This window comes from Zerene cesonia, unplaced genomic scaffold, assembly GCF_012273895.1.
Source record: "Zerene cesonia ecotype Mississippi unplaced genomic scaffold, Zerene_cesonia_1.1 Zces_u003, whole genome shotgun sequence".
Classification (NCBI taxonomy): Eukaryota; Metazoa; Arthropoda; class Insecta; order Lepidoptera; family Pieridae; genus Zerene; species Zerene cesonia.
In genome coordinates, this window is record NW_024045133.1 from 2,617,341 (window position 1) to 2,630,087 (window position 12,747).

The window sequence follows — 12,747 nt, forward strand, 5'->3', positions numbered from 1 at the left end:
TGTATAATCTTGTCATAGTGTATGTTTTGTAAGTTGTCCTAAATAATAAATAAATAAATAAATAAATAAATAAATAAATAAATAAAAAACTACTGAACCGATTGCAATGAAATTTAGTTTATTTAGCTGAACAACTGGAATTATATATAGGTAACTTTTTATCCCGATATTCCTAAATAAATGTGTCCGTTTAAAACCGCGGGGCGCAGCTAGTAAAACATAATTTCTTGTATCTGCATCTTAAATAAGTGTCTGAAATACAAAGCGATTTAATAATTATTTTTATTCATTGTTTGTGTTTATCTTTGTTTTATGTAACAACGGAGCTATTTTATAAATCAGTTTTTGTATTAAGAGATAGTTAGGGGGTAAGAGTGTGACGTAGGCTACTTTAAACGTAAAACATATCATTGCCATGGGAATTTCTTTTCATCCCTTTATTTTGTGTTTTATTTGCATTGTATAAAATCAACGTGTTTTATTTCTATGACTGCCTCCTTGGTACAGTGGTAAACGCGTGAGCGTAGAACCGAGAGGTCCTGGGTTCGATTCCCGGTGGGGACAATAAAAAAAATGTCTCGGTCTGACACTGAAGGCTGATCACCAACTTGTCCATAAAGAAAATCGAACAGTGAAACAGATGTATATCATGTGCCCCATACCCCACTAGGGGACACGGGACTTCACACTTTATTTCTACAACTGAAATGTTAAATGGAAGAGCGGGCACAAGCATTTTTTGCTTTCTAGGAGTTCCAATGACCGAATAGCTTACGACAATCAGGGAATGAAATAGCAAATTTAAAATATGAAAACCCACTTGAAGCGGGCGGGAATCAAGTTAAAGAAAACCAGAACTTCTCACCAAGGTCATCACTCCCCCGCCACAAGAACTCCAACGCGACCTGCCCCATCCGCACCAGCTCATCATCAAAACTGATGGGGTTGATAAACATCCCATCAAACCCCATCTGAGCAACCAACGATGCGTATTCTCTGGAATGGCCGAATGTATCCGCCTGCCAGGCGACCAACGGTCGACCGCAATTTAAAAATGTCCTGTTTATTTTTCTGTAAAATGAATATTTAATTTGTTTTTAAGCGTAGTCAAAGCAGAAGACAGTTCTGGGGTTTTACCGATATATATCCTATACCCATGCGATTTCCGGGGCTAACGCTAGCATAAGTGCATTCGCGGGTGTCCAACTATCTCTGTACCAAATTTCATATAATTTGAGGCGTAGTTCCTGAAATTAGCATGCTCAAGAAGACTGATTCTTCAGTTGTAGCTTTAAGAACATTTAAAACAACGCCATCTAGTATCAAATTGCGCTAACCTTGTATTGAAGTAAACTACGCTAACTCGACTCGACTGTAATTTTAAGTAAAATAGACAATCCAGATTATACTTATTATCTAATTAAATAATTTTATTGTGCTGCTAACATTACAAAAATATAAACAATAAATATAAAGTTTAACTTACGTAAAATATAAACAAATTTTTCAAACGACAAAATACAGATGGCGTTTTACACTTACATGTGATCTCTTCAGGGCAACAAACACAGAGTATAATAACGAAGAAACAGTTGAAAGGGAGGTAAAAAAAGATCTATTAGTTATTGTGGATTTGCCGCGATTTTAAGTAGGAGACTATTTGGTAACTGGTAACTTCCTTACCTTAAAGTATAAGTATAGCTATCTATAATAGACTGATAGCTCGTAGACCCTTCATCGGGCATACCCCAGCTCCCCCCCACTAATATTAAACGCCCCTGTCTAAGTAACTGGTACACCATTCGACGCACTGCAAAAGAAAAAAGTTTTGTCAACATTTATCAATAGATGGCGTTTATATATATAGAGTCCTGACTGTTTCTTTACTAAATAAGTTTTAACAGAAGTCAACTACACTACACTACACTATACTGACATAGTGATCTAACCACGCACAGCCCAAACTACTGCATCGGATCGGGCTGAAATTTGTCATGCAGATAGATGTTATGACGTAGGCATAAGCTTAAAAAGGATTTTGATAAATTCTACCCACAAGAGGATAAAATTGATGAAAGTTCGTACCATTAAAATTTATTAGGACCCCGCGGGCGAAGCTGCGAGCAACAGCTAGTAATATTATAAGGAGGAAAGTTTTAAATTTCCCTTGTGTTACAATTTACCTATTCCAAAACATAGCTTTAAAAATTCCTTTAGAATTAAAAGAGACGCATTTTCGATGAGTGACATCATTACATAAATGCGAAAGTGTCTTAGTTTGTATGAGATATGTCCCCGCAACAAGTATTCTATGTCATCCTCAAGCCTGCTATCTATCATTAGGCATAAGAATTATATCATAAAACTGCGTTGCGAAGTGAAACAAAGACATGCACATAAACACAATTAAGGTATTATAATATTATAAAGGGTTATTTATAAACTATTCAAAAGAATGACTTATATTTTTTTCAAAATAAAATAATAGATCCTCGAAATAACATTTTTTAAAACAACACTAACCTGTTCCATCACGCCTCGCCCACCAGTAGAAGAAATATGGTAACTCCGAACCAGATAACGTAAATCTGTAACATATTTAAACATATAACTATCGCACCTAAACATACTCATGTGGGAGTCGATCACGCTTCGGCCCGAATTGGGCCACCTCGCACTGCACCACCACACTCACGGAATATCAGCGTGAAATAGTAACAGTCTACTTCAGTGAGTGGGGGAGCCGTATCCTTTCCTGACTCTTCCTAGTCCATTCCTTCTTTCCAATCGTCAATCCTTTATATTTGGTAACGCCAATATTATTAAAATAGTGAATTAAAATTAAATATTTATTATTTTGTGGTGTAATCCAACTACCCTCCTTACACGCGAGCACAACTAATCACCGCACGCTTTTAAAGCAACCGCAACGTCCCTATTGGACGTAGTGACGCATATACGTCACACAGTCTGCATCGATCTTCCGTGACGATCGGATCTCAATAACCACCGGAGTGCCTTCACGAGGCCTCTAGACATTTCGTGTATAATCCGCATACCGCCGGAGAACCTCTATGAGGCTTTCTTGTCACCGCATCAATCGAAGAGATCTTTCATAAAGATCGTAACCGCAACCGCCGGAGAACCTCAACGAGGTTCTCTAGATATCTCAGGCATTGTGCTAGTGTAACCCGCCTTCCCATTTTGGTCGCGCTGAACCGCCGCGTGTGTGTGTGTGGAGTGAAGGACTGGATCTGGTCTGCCTGGCCCGAGCTGGAGGACCCTTGACCGCGTGGAGCTGTGCCGCGTGCTTGCTTGGACGCTACTCCCTCAGACGAGGTATGTGCCGTGTGTTCCCGTCTTTTCCTATTTTGCTACACCACGTAGATTAAGTTTTACAGTCCGCTTAGTATCGAAATTAATATATATATTGGCGCGACCATTGTGTGGTACCTTCGAGCCGTATATAACCATTGTGTGGTACCTACGAACTTTATTACCGCATATATCCACCTGGATAATCCAACCGCCCTCGTTAAGATACTCCTGTAGGCCCTAATAAGTGATTTAATAGTAAATTCATTGTAAAATACTATAACCTACCGCGTAGACCGACATTGCGTCATCTACTTTTATTCGCATAAATATACTTTATTTCCGCCCGTGACATTAAGTTACGTGTTTATTATAATAAAAATAATTAGTAAAAACAGTTTTCAACTAGTTTATCCATATTTATAACGCTAAAATCATCTTAAATCGAATATATATCGTCATATTTTTCTACCCGCAATCGAAATTTATATTGTAACCTAGGTCATTCCGTAATCCGCCATTATAATCCGACCATAATTACGTACTCAGTTGTTATAGCGCTTGCGTCACTGACTTATTTTATTTGGTCGTATTACTTGTTATTGTAACTCGTTATAACATTTTAACTTTGAGTACAAATACATTTGTTGTTAAAAATGCCACCTAAGAAAAATACCAAGTCAGCTGATAGTGATGCTTCGGTTTTTAATGATTCGGAAGATATACATGATTCTCAGTTATCTATGTTATTAACTAAACGCGAAATTGTATTTGAAATGGTGCAAAAAAATTATGATTTATCTTTAAATATTCGAAACAACGCCGCGCTGATGGAAAGTTTCCTTGACGAGTCCGAGCAGATTAAATCATTACGCGATGATTTTAAACGATATTTAGATGAATATAATACTCGCTTATTAATTATATCATTAACTCCTACCGCGAAACCTGATTATAAAAGCCTCGTCGCATTCGAGTCTTTATATAGCAGGATTAAACGAATTAAATATCAATATTCGCAACCAAGTCCGTCACACGGAGATATAAACATTTTGCATAAAAATAGGCCGAAATTACCGCCTATCGAATTAGTACCATTTTCGGGTGATATTCGCTCATTTCCACTATTTCTTTCGAATTTTGAATCGACTGTTCATAACAATCCCGGCCTCACAGATGCCGAGCGATTATATTATTTGTTAGGTATATTAACGGGGAAGGCTAGAACTGTTATAGCTGGTATAACCCCTTGCGCCGAAAATTATAATTTAATTTTACAAGCGTTAAAAGATAAATATGATGATAAACGTATGTTAGTTTCCGCGTATTTAAATGAAATGTTTGATTTAAACCGTTGCATTGTGCGTCCGCTACAAACTTTGATTTATTTACAGATAACTTTACGAGTGCAGTACGCGCTTTACAAAATTTAAAGTTGAATAATATTACAGATTTAATTATTGTTCACATCGCTTTAAAGAAGTTAGACTCGGATACTGTTCGCGCTTTCGAGACTAAGTGTGGTAGTGAAATGCCTAGTTTTGATAACTTAGTTCAATTTATACAGACTCACGCAAAAGTATTAGAACGTATTCATCCTTCACTAAATTCGGGGATAAATAATACGCGTCAAAAGAATAGTTATAATCGCAATTCAAATAATATTTCATCCGCGCCGCCTAAGTATCAGTCTTACGTAACAACAGCTGATTCCGCTTCTTGTCTTTGTACAAATATTACACATCAACATTTATTTAAAACAACAACAAGGGGCTATTGAAAATCAGCGCTGCGCATTACGCGTAGCACACGCTGAGTAGATACCCTTTTTAGCACCACACCGTTTAGTCATAAGTTCACTTTTTAATTTTAATTTTAATTTAACTGTTTAAATGTGGTGGTACTAAATAAACATTATTTCTTTCTTTCTAAATGTTCGAGTTTTAATAAAATGATAGATGCATGATGGATAAGAATGCGTGTGTTAATTGTCTTAGTTTAAAACATCGTGTTTCTAGTTGTTTGTCTAAGTCTAATTACCGCGTTTGTAAATTAAATCATCATACGATGCTTCATTTCAAACGCGAAGCGTCCATTCCCGCGCCTGCGCCTCAGCCCCCGCCGCGCAGCACACCGCCGCCGCCTGCGCTGTCTCCGCCGTCGGGCGAGTCCCGCTCTGACGTCGCGCTTTGTACCGCTAGCTATACAGCTGTTATAACGCATCTTTATGCAACGCGCTCGGTTATAAACAATCTACTGTTTTATTATCGACCGCTCAAGTCGTCGCTTATAATTATAAACGTGAACGACAAATTATTCGCGCGCTTTTAGATTCCGCTTCGCAAAGTCACTTTATTACACAAGAATGTTGTGAACGCTTAGGTATTAAACCGCAAAACACTGAACGTACTATTATTAAGGGGTTCGGTGGTTCAGAAAAAATAATTAATAGTAATTCGATAAATATAAAATTTTATTCGCGTTTTGACAACAACATTTCTTTTAATATTTCACCGCTAGTTGTTGATCAAGTCACAGATTTATTACCTACCGCTATGATAGACACTTCGGTCTTATCACACCTTTCAGGGTTACCGCTCGCAGATGAGAGTTTTGCTACGCCAAATAAAATCGATATTCTTATCGGTGCTTCTCTCTTCCCTCATCTGCTTCTCCCCGACGTAGTTCATGCGCCTCATGACTCGTCGGTGCTCGCTGCATTGCGCACGGTGTTGGGCTATGTAATAATGGATTCCGTACCTACCATACCTAGCTTAAATACACAACCCTTGACGTGTTGTCACGTTCTAGAACCCGCCGCTATTGACTCATTAGTCAGGCGTTTCTGGGAGCTCGAAGAGCTTCCTACCGCTCCGCCCGTTCAGCATCCCGATGATGTTGAATATGAAGAATATTATAAAACAACTACTACGCGCGACCCCGTGAGTGGTAGATATATCGTTTTGCTTCCATTTAAAGATGATTTCTACACTCTCGGTGATTCATACGATATCGCTCGCAGACGTTTCATGTGTCTCGAAAGAAAGCTACAAGCTTCACCTAAGTTGAGGTTGGCATATGATGACGTCATAAAAGATTATCTAACGAAAGCTTATATTTCACCCGCACCTCCGTTTGATCCGCGTGACCCTACTCCTATTTACGTTATACCGCATCACGCTGTTCTGCGCGAGGATAATTAATCGTCGACTAAACTGCGCATGGTTCTAGATGCTAGCATGCCGTCTTCTGGATGCCAGCGTTCTTTAAATGACCTTCTGCATGTTGGGCCGAATTTACAAGGCAATTTGTTTATGATACTTTTAGGATTTCGTCTACATGTTATTGCAATGACAGCTGATTGCCGCCAACAATTTCTGCAGATATTCGTGCGTGAGTTTGATCGTCGTTTTCAATGTTTTTTGTATCGTTTCAGCCCGCAAGATCCGCTACTTCTTTATCAATTTAATAGAGTCTGCTTCGGAATCAAGTCTAGTCCTTACCATGCATTGCGCACGGTAAGACAGCTCGTAGAAGATGACGGCGCGAAGTATCCGCTCGCGAGTAGCATTGCGTCTTCCTCGTTGTATATGGATGATATCGCCTTCTCTATTCCCACGGAATGTGAAGCAGTTTCCGCGTCGCAGCAGCTTATTGATTTGTTTAAAGGAGCTCAGTGGGATCTGGTTAAGTGGAATAGTAATAGTCAAAATGTTTTAGATAATCTTCCCGCTTCGCACAAACTTTTACCCTCCGTAGTAGAATTTGATAAGACCGTGCAACATAAATTACTCGGTCTGCATTGGTCAACTGCTGATGATGCTTTCTATTTTAAAATTGCCGCTCCCGCCGATGTGACGTGCACTAAGCGCTCCATCTTGTCAACTATCGCCCGTCTGTGGGACATAATGGGCTTCGTTGCTCCCACAGTCCTGTATGCCAAGCTGTTAATAAAACAATTTTGGCAACTTAATCTTGATTGGGATGATTCTCCGCCTACGTACATAAATGTGGAAACAGTTCTGTGATGAGTTACCAGCTCTTAATAATATTCGCATACCACGTCATATAGGTTTTACTTGTGATTGAATTCTCACTCTGTTGGCTTTCTCTGACGCTAGTGAAGTTGCCTACGGGGCAGTGGTGTACGCTCACGTTAGTACTGGCTCTGGTAACATCATTCGTCTCATATGTTCTAAATCTTTTTTTTTATCGTTGGGAAATGCATTTGTATGGGGTATGTGGGACTCGCACGAAGCCATACCCACTAAACCCAACGGTGTCCATCGTTCGCAATCAACGGAGGGGTTCACAGCTAGGTCTTATACCCCTACCGTATGTGCAGCGAATACCGCATATCTGCGGCCCTTCCAGGCCCAGGAGTGATAATGGTCAACGATATCAAATAATATCGTCACTCCATTTCCAGGGAACCAACCACCTTCCGCCGCAGAGGGGATCCGGTTTACTTGCCGCGAATATGTTCTAAATCTAAATCGCTCCATCTAACCGCTTCGTTCGCATTTACCGACTCTAAAGTCGCGCTCTATTGGATTAAAGGTTCGCCGCACCAGTGGCAAACGTTTGTCGCAAACCGTGTTGTGAAAATCACAGAAAACATTCCATCAGGTAATTTTTACCCTGTTTCTGGTATCGAAAATCCCGATGACGTTCTTTCGCGTGGCATTACCCCAAAGAATCTCGTCTCGCACCCTCTGTAGTTCCATGGACCGCAGTGGGCTCGTTCGGACCCATCTGAATGGCCTCTTAAGGGTCTGGATGGTCAGTCTATTGCAGATATACCCGAACGAAAATTATTAACACACACTGTGTGCTCGCCTATAAAGCATTGCGCTTTATATCGCTCTTCGCTTTTCTTAATTGAGTAAGCTTTTACCCATAGTTGTTTATATTTACAGGTTCCTAAAATTGTTGCCCCGCCGCGGTGTTATGATGACCGCTGAGGACCTTAATTTCGCTGAAAAGTAAAATTCTTCGCGCCCTGAGGAGTATTCGAATATACTCAATAATAAATCTTGTCCGCAGGCTTTCAATCGTTTGAGGCCTTTTATTCATAACGGACTTATCCTCGTCGGAGGTCGTCTAAGTAATTCCGCACTGGAATATGCACATAAGCATCCAGTTATATTACCGCGCAATAATCACATAGTTAACATGATCATTAATTATTGTCATATTAAATATATGCACGCTGGACCGGAACTTCTAATGTCGTTGCTTCGCCAGAAGTATTGGATTCTCTCCGCACGCCGTGTTGTTAGGCAGAGAGTTCACTTATGTAATACTTGCTTCCGCATGAAACCGCCTCCAACTTACCCGCTCATGGCTGATTTACCTGAGTGTCGCAGACGTCAGACTGTTAGAGCATTTAGTATCACAGCCTCTGATTATGCAGGCCCTATCACCTATACTCCTGTGCGCCGCCGTGGTGTTAGCAATGAGAAGGCATACCTGTGTATCTTTACGTGCCTCACTACTCGTGCAGTGCACATAGAAGTTGCGACCGACCTCAGCACTCCTCTTGCCGCGCTCAAAAGATTTCTCTCGCGTCGAGGTCCTATTGAGACTATGCATACGGATAACGGTACAAATTATAAAGGAGCCGATTCCTATCTCCGCGAATTATATAAATTTCGTAATAACGAATATCGTTCGAAGCTGGAATACGATTTTGCTGAGAGTCGTATAACGTGGAAGTTTATCTGCCTCAACTCTCCACACTTTGGAGGCGCTTGGGAGAGTATGGTGAAAGTTGTTAAAACGCATTTGTTTCGAGTTATCGGTCAACAATTATTATCGTATGAGGAACTTTGTACTGTTCTTACTCAAATTGAGTGCTTACTTAATTCGCGACCGCTGACAGTACTGAGTTCTGACCCCGCTGAGCCCTCGGCTTTAACACCGGGTCACTTTTTAAATACCGCGCCGTTATTATCGTTACCCGCGCCACAAGTCAAATCTGATCACGTCAGTTTGCTTGATAGGCATTCGCTACTGGACAAGTTAGTTCAGTCGTTGTGGAACCGCTGGAAAATGGAATACTTGCACGGTCTGCAGGTTAGGCAGAAATGGAATACTCCTTCCACACCTATTACGCCTGGAACGATCGTGGTTGTGATAAATGATAATACGCCGCCCCTGGCCTGGCCTTTAGCCGTTGTAGAGAAAGTACATCCTTCGAAGGACGACATCGCGCGCGTTTGTACAGTTAGAACCGCCAAGGGAACTTACCTTCGCCCGGTCGTTCGCTTATGTCCACTTCCAAGACAATAAATATACCGCATTATATTACCACAATTAAGTTAAGTTTAATTTTAAGTTTTTCGCACCGCTTTATTTATAATTCATTAGTTATAATACCGCCGTGATTCTAGGAACTTTGTTATTCCGCACGCATTAAGCGATCCTAGAGTCATAGTTTTCTCTTTCTCTAATGATAAGTTTTTTTATGGTGACCCATTAAGGGCGGGTGGATATGGTAACGCCAATATTATTAAAATAGTGAATTAAAATTGAATATTTATTATTTTGTGGTGTAATCCAACTACCCTCCTTACACGCGAGCACAACCAATCACCGCACGCTTTTAAAGCAACCGCAACGTCCCTATTGGACGTAGTGACGCATATACGTTACACAGTCTGCATCGATCTTCCGTGACTCCCGAGCCTTTATGAGGCTTTCTTGTCACCGCATCAATCGAAGAGATCTTTCATAAAGATCCGTAACCCGCAACCGCCGGAGAACCTTCACGAGGTTCTCTAGATATCTCAGGCATTATGCTAGTGTAACCGCCTTCCCATTTTGGTCGCGTTGAACCGCCGCGTGTGTGTGTGTGGAGTGAAGGACTGGATCTGGTCTGCCTGGCCCGAGCTGGAGGACCCTTGACCGCGTGGAGCTGTGCCGCGTGCTTGCTTGGACGCTACTCCCTCAGACGAGGTATGTGCCGTGTGTTCCCGTCTTTCCCTATTTCGCTACACCACGTAGATTAAGTTTTACAGTCCGCTTAATATCGAAATTAATATATATCGGCGCGACCAATATTGTTATGTAAACTAGCCAAATCAAATCTACTACTTTATTTATTATTAAGAAAGTATTATTTGGTAATTTATAAATAAATTGCACATTAATAACACAACATTAAATAAACAAACTGCTTAAAACGGTGAAGGAATACATCGTGAGCAAACCGGCATGTCCGAGAATCAAAAACTTCGACGACATGTGACATCTGCCAACCCGCACTTGGCCAGCGTGGTGGAATATGGCCTGAACCCTCATAGTAGGCCTGTGTCCCAGCAGTAGGAAAACGTATGGGCTGATAATGAGATAAACAAAACTATAATAAATAAAATACAAACTTTCTCGTTTCTTTTGCCCACAACTCAGATATTGTTGCGTCGAAAATCCTTTTCATGTTGATTTTGCTTGTCATGTAAAAGTCATCGTCTGAAATTCATAATACGACTGTTATATGTTTATATTGAAACTAGCTTCACCCGGCAAACGCTGTTCTGCCTTACTCTTATCATTTAGGGGTATGAAAAATAGATGTTGGCCGATAGTCATAGACACCGGATAAGCACAAAAATTTTCATCAAAATCGGACAAGCCGTTTCGGAAGAGTATGGCAACGAAAACTGTGACACGAGAATTTTATATATTAGATAACGATAATCTCAAATTTATATTATTTTATTCAAATTAAGCGCGTGAAGCAGTTGGCAATCCAGATGTCGGAAAGGTGTCGCTGAAAATCACTACTGATCTTGTTCATAATTTTTATTCAAAAACTGCTGAACCGATTGCAATGAAATTTGGTACGTATGCAGCTTGACAACTGGAATAACATATAGGCAACTTTTATCCCGATATTCCTACGGGATACGGACTTGCGCGGGTGAAACCGCGGTGCGCCGCTACTTCTAATATAAAAATGAGTTCAAAAACCACTTACGCCCAGTGAAATGGTCATAGAAAGTCTTTGAATAACCCAACTCCGCGTGTGTGTGAGGCACTATATGGACATTTATCTTTCCTTCTCTTATTATAGGACAAGCCTGTGAAGAATTCAGCATTTGTAATTATCATAATTTCAATTCCTGGTATAAAATGAACACACATCAACAATCTGTTCTTTTTAAATATAAATTACGCAACGGATTTACGGTTAAAGACAATTATATCTCTAAAGATTACATTTTAATAATTTACAGAGAAATGCAACTATTAAATATCATGTTAACTCGCTTAGCGTTATACGTACGCCTAAAAAAAAGCAAACAAAAATAACAAACTGAGGGTAGTTGTACTTCTCGTAAATAAAAAGTATCCCAGCAACATTCTAAAGACGGATTTATTCTAAGACTTGTGTCTTAGTTTAAAATAAGGTATTCATTGGATATAAAAGACGAACTTTTATTTTTACTCTTTTTTTCTCTTTCTTTATCACAATGATATTATGTATAGTTTGTCCGTTAATCACACTGAAACTACTGAACGAATTTTTGATGAAATTTGGTATACAGACAGGGTATGAGCCGACTGGTGACAGGATACTTTTTATTTTATTTGCGATTAAATGCGCTCTTGGGATAGAACAGGAATAGACATTCACTAAATCATTTGTAAGTGCCCTAATTCTACGCGGGTAAAGCCGCGGGCGGAAGCTAGTTCGTATTTTTACAAGTATACATTTATTAGATAGATAGAGGGATTCGAGAGGAAAGTTTATTTGTATAGTTAGCATCTATTAAACTACTTCGAATTTAACGCGTGCGTATCCGCGGGCAAAAGCCTATATACATATATACTCACATCATAACCACAGGCTTCTCCCATACCTTTGAAGGGTGTTAATAAATCGACAATTTCTGGATCCATTCCAACAGAACCACTGACATGGATTATTATCATAATCAGAAACATACCAAATAATAAACTATCCTGAAATGTCTTGGCTCTTATATGGGCGTATAATTTAACAAATTAATTTTGACGCTCGCTGTATATGTCCTTACTGTAATAGAAATAACGTATTTATATCTTGATAATTTGTAATTTATTTGTTTACGACCTACCTTCATGGTATTTTATATTTTTGTTCACGCGAATCGTGATATGCTTTGTCATTGTGTCGTCTTAGCGTTTGAATATTGCACACATCTATTACGATCTATTATTTGAGTTGAAAGTTAATATAAACCTGTGTTATTGGAAGTAATGTGTATATTGCTCATTGTTAACATTCAAGTTTAAATTAATAAACAGAAATTGTATATGTATGCAGTTTATTATTTAAATTGGTTAACAAAGAAAACGTAGATGCAAACCATCAGCGATACTTAAAGAGGGAGTGTTGTTCAAAATGTTGAATGAATAACATTTATTTCTAACGTTTGTATGGAA

General features: G+C 39.5%; 1 protein-coding gene across 1 annotated transcript in view; it reads right to left on the minus strand.

Moving 5' to 3' along the window:
- The window catches only part of LOC119838470 (lysosomal alpha-mannosidase-like), a 27,621-nt gene extending 15,399 nt beyond the window's left edge, over window positions 1-12,222 (minus strand). The window contains exons 1-6 of the mRNA XM_038364417.1: window positions 12,157-12,222; window positions 11,290-11,399; window positions 10,701-10,766; window positions 2,524-2,588; window positions 1,684-1,810; window positions 853-1,071 (exon numbers count right to left, since the gene is read on the minus strand). Coding sequence (XP_038220345.1) covers window positions 853-1,071; window positions 1,684-1,810; window positions 2,524-2,588; window positions 10,701-10,766; window positions 11,290-11,399; window positions 12,157-12,222 — 653 coding nt within the window. The remainder of the gene's footprint in view (window positions 1-852; window positions 1,072-1,683; window positions 1,811-2,523; window positions 2,589-10,700; window positions 10,767-11,289; window positions 11,400-12,156) is intronic.
- Between the last annotated feature and the right edge of the window lie 525 nt (window positions 12,223-12,747).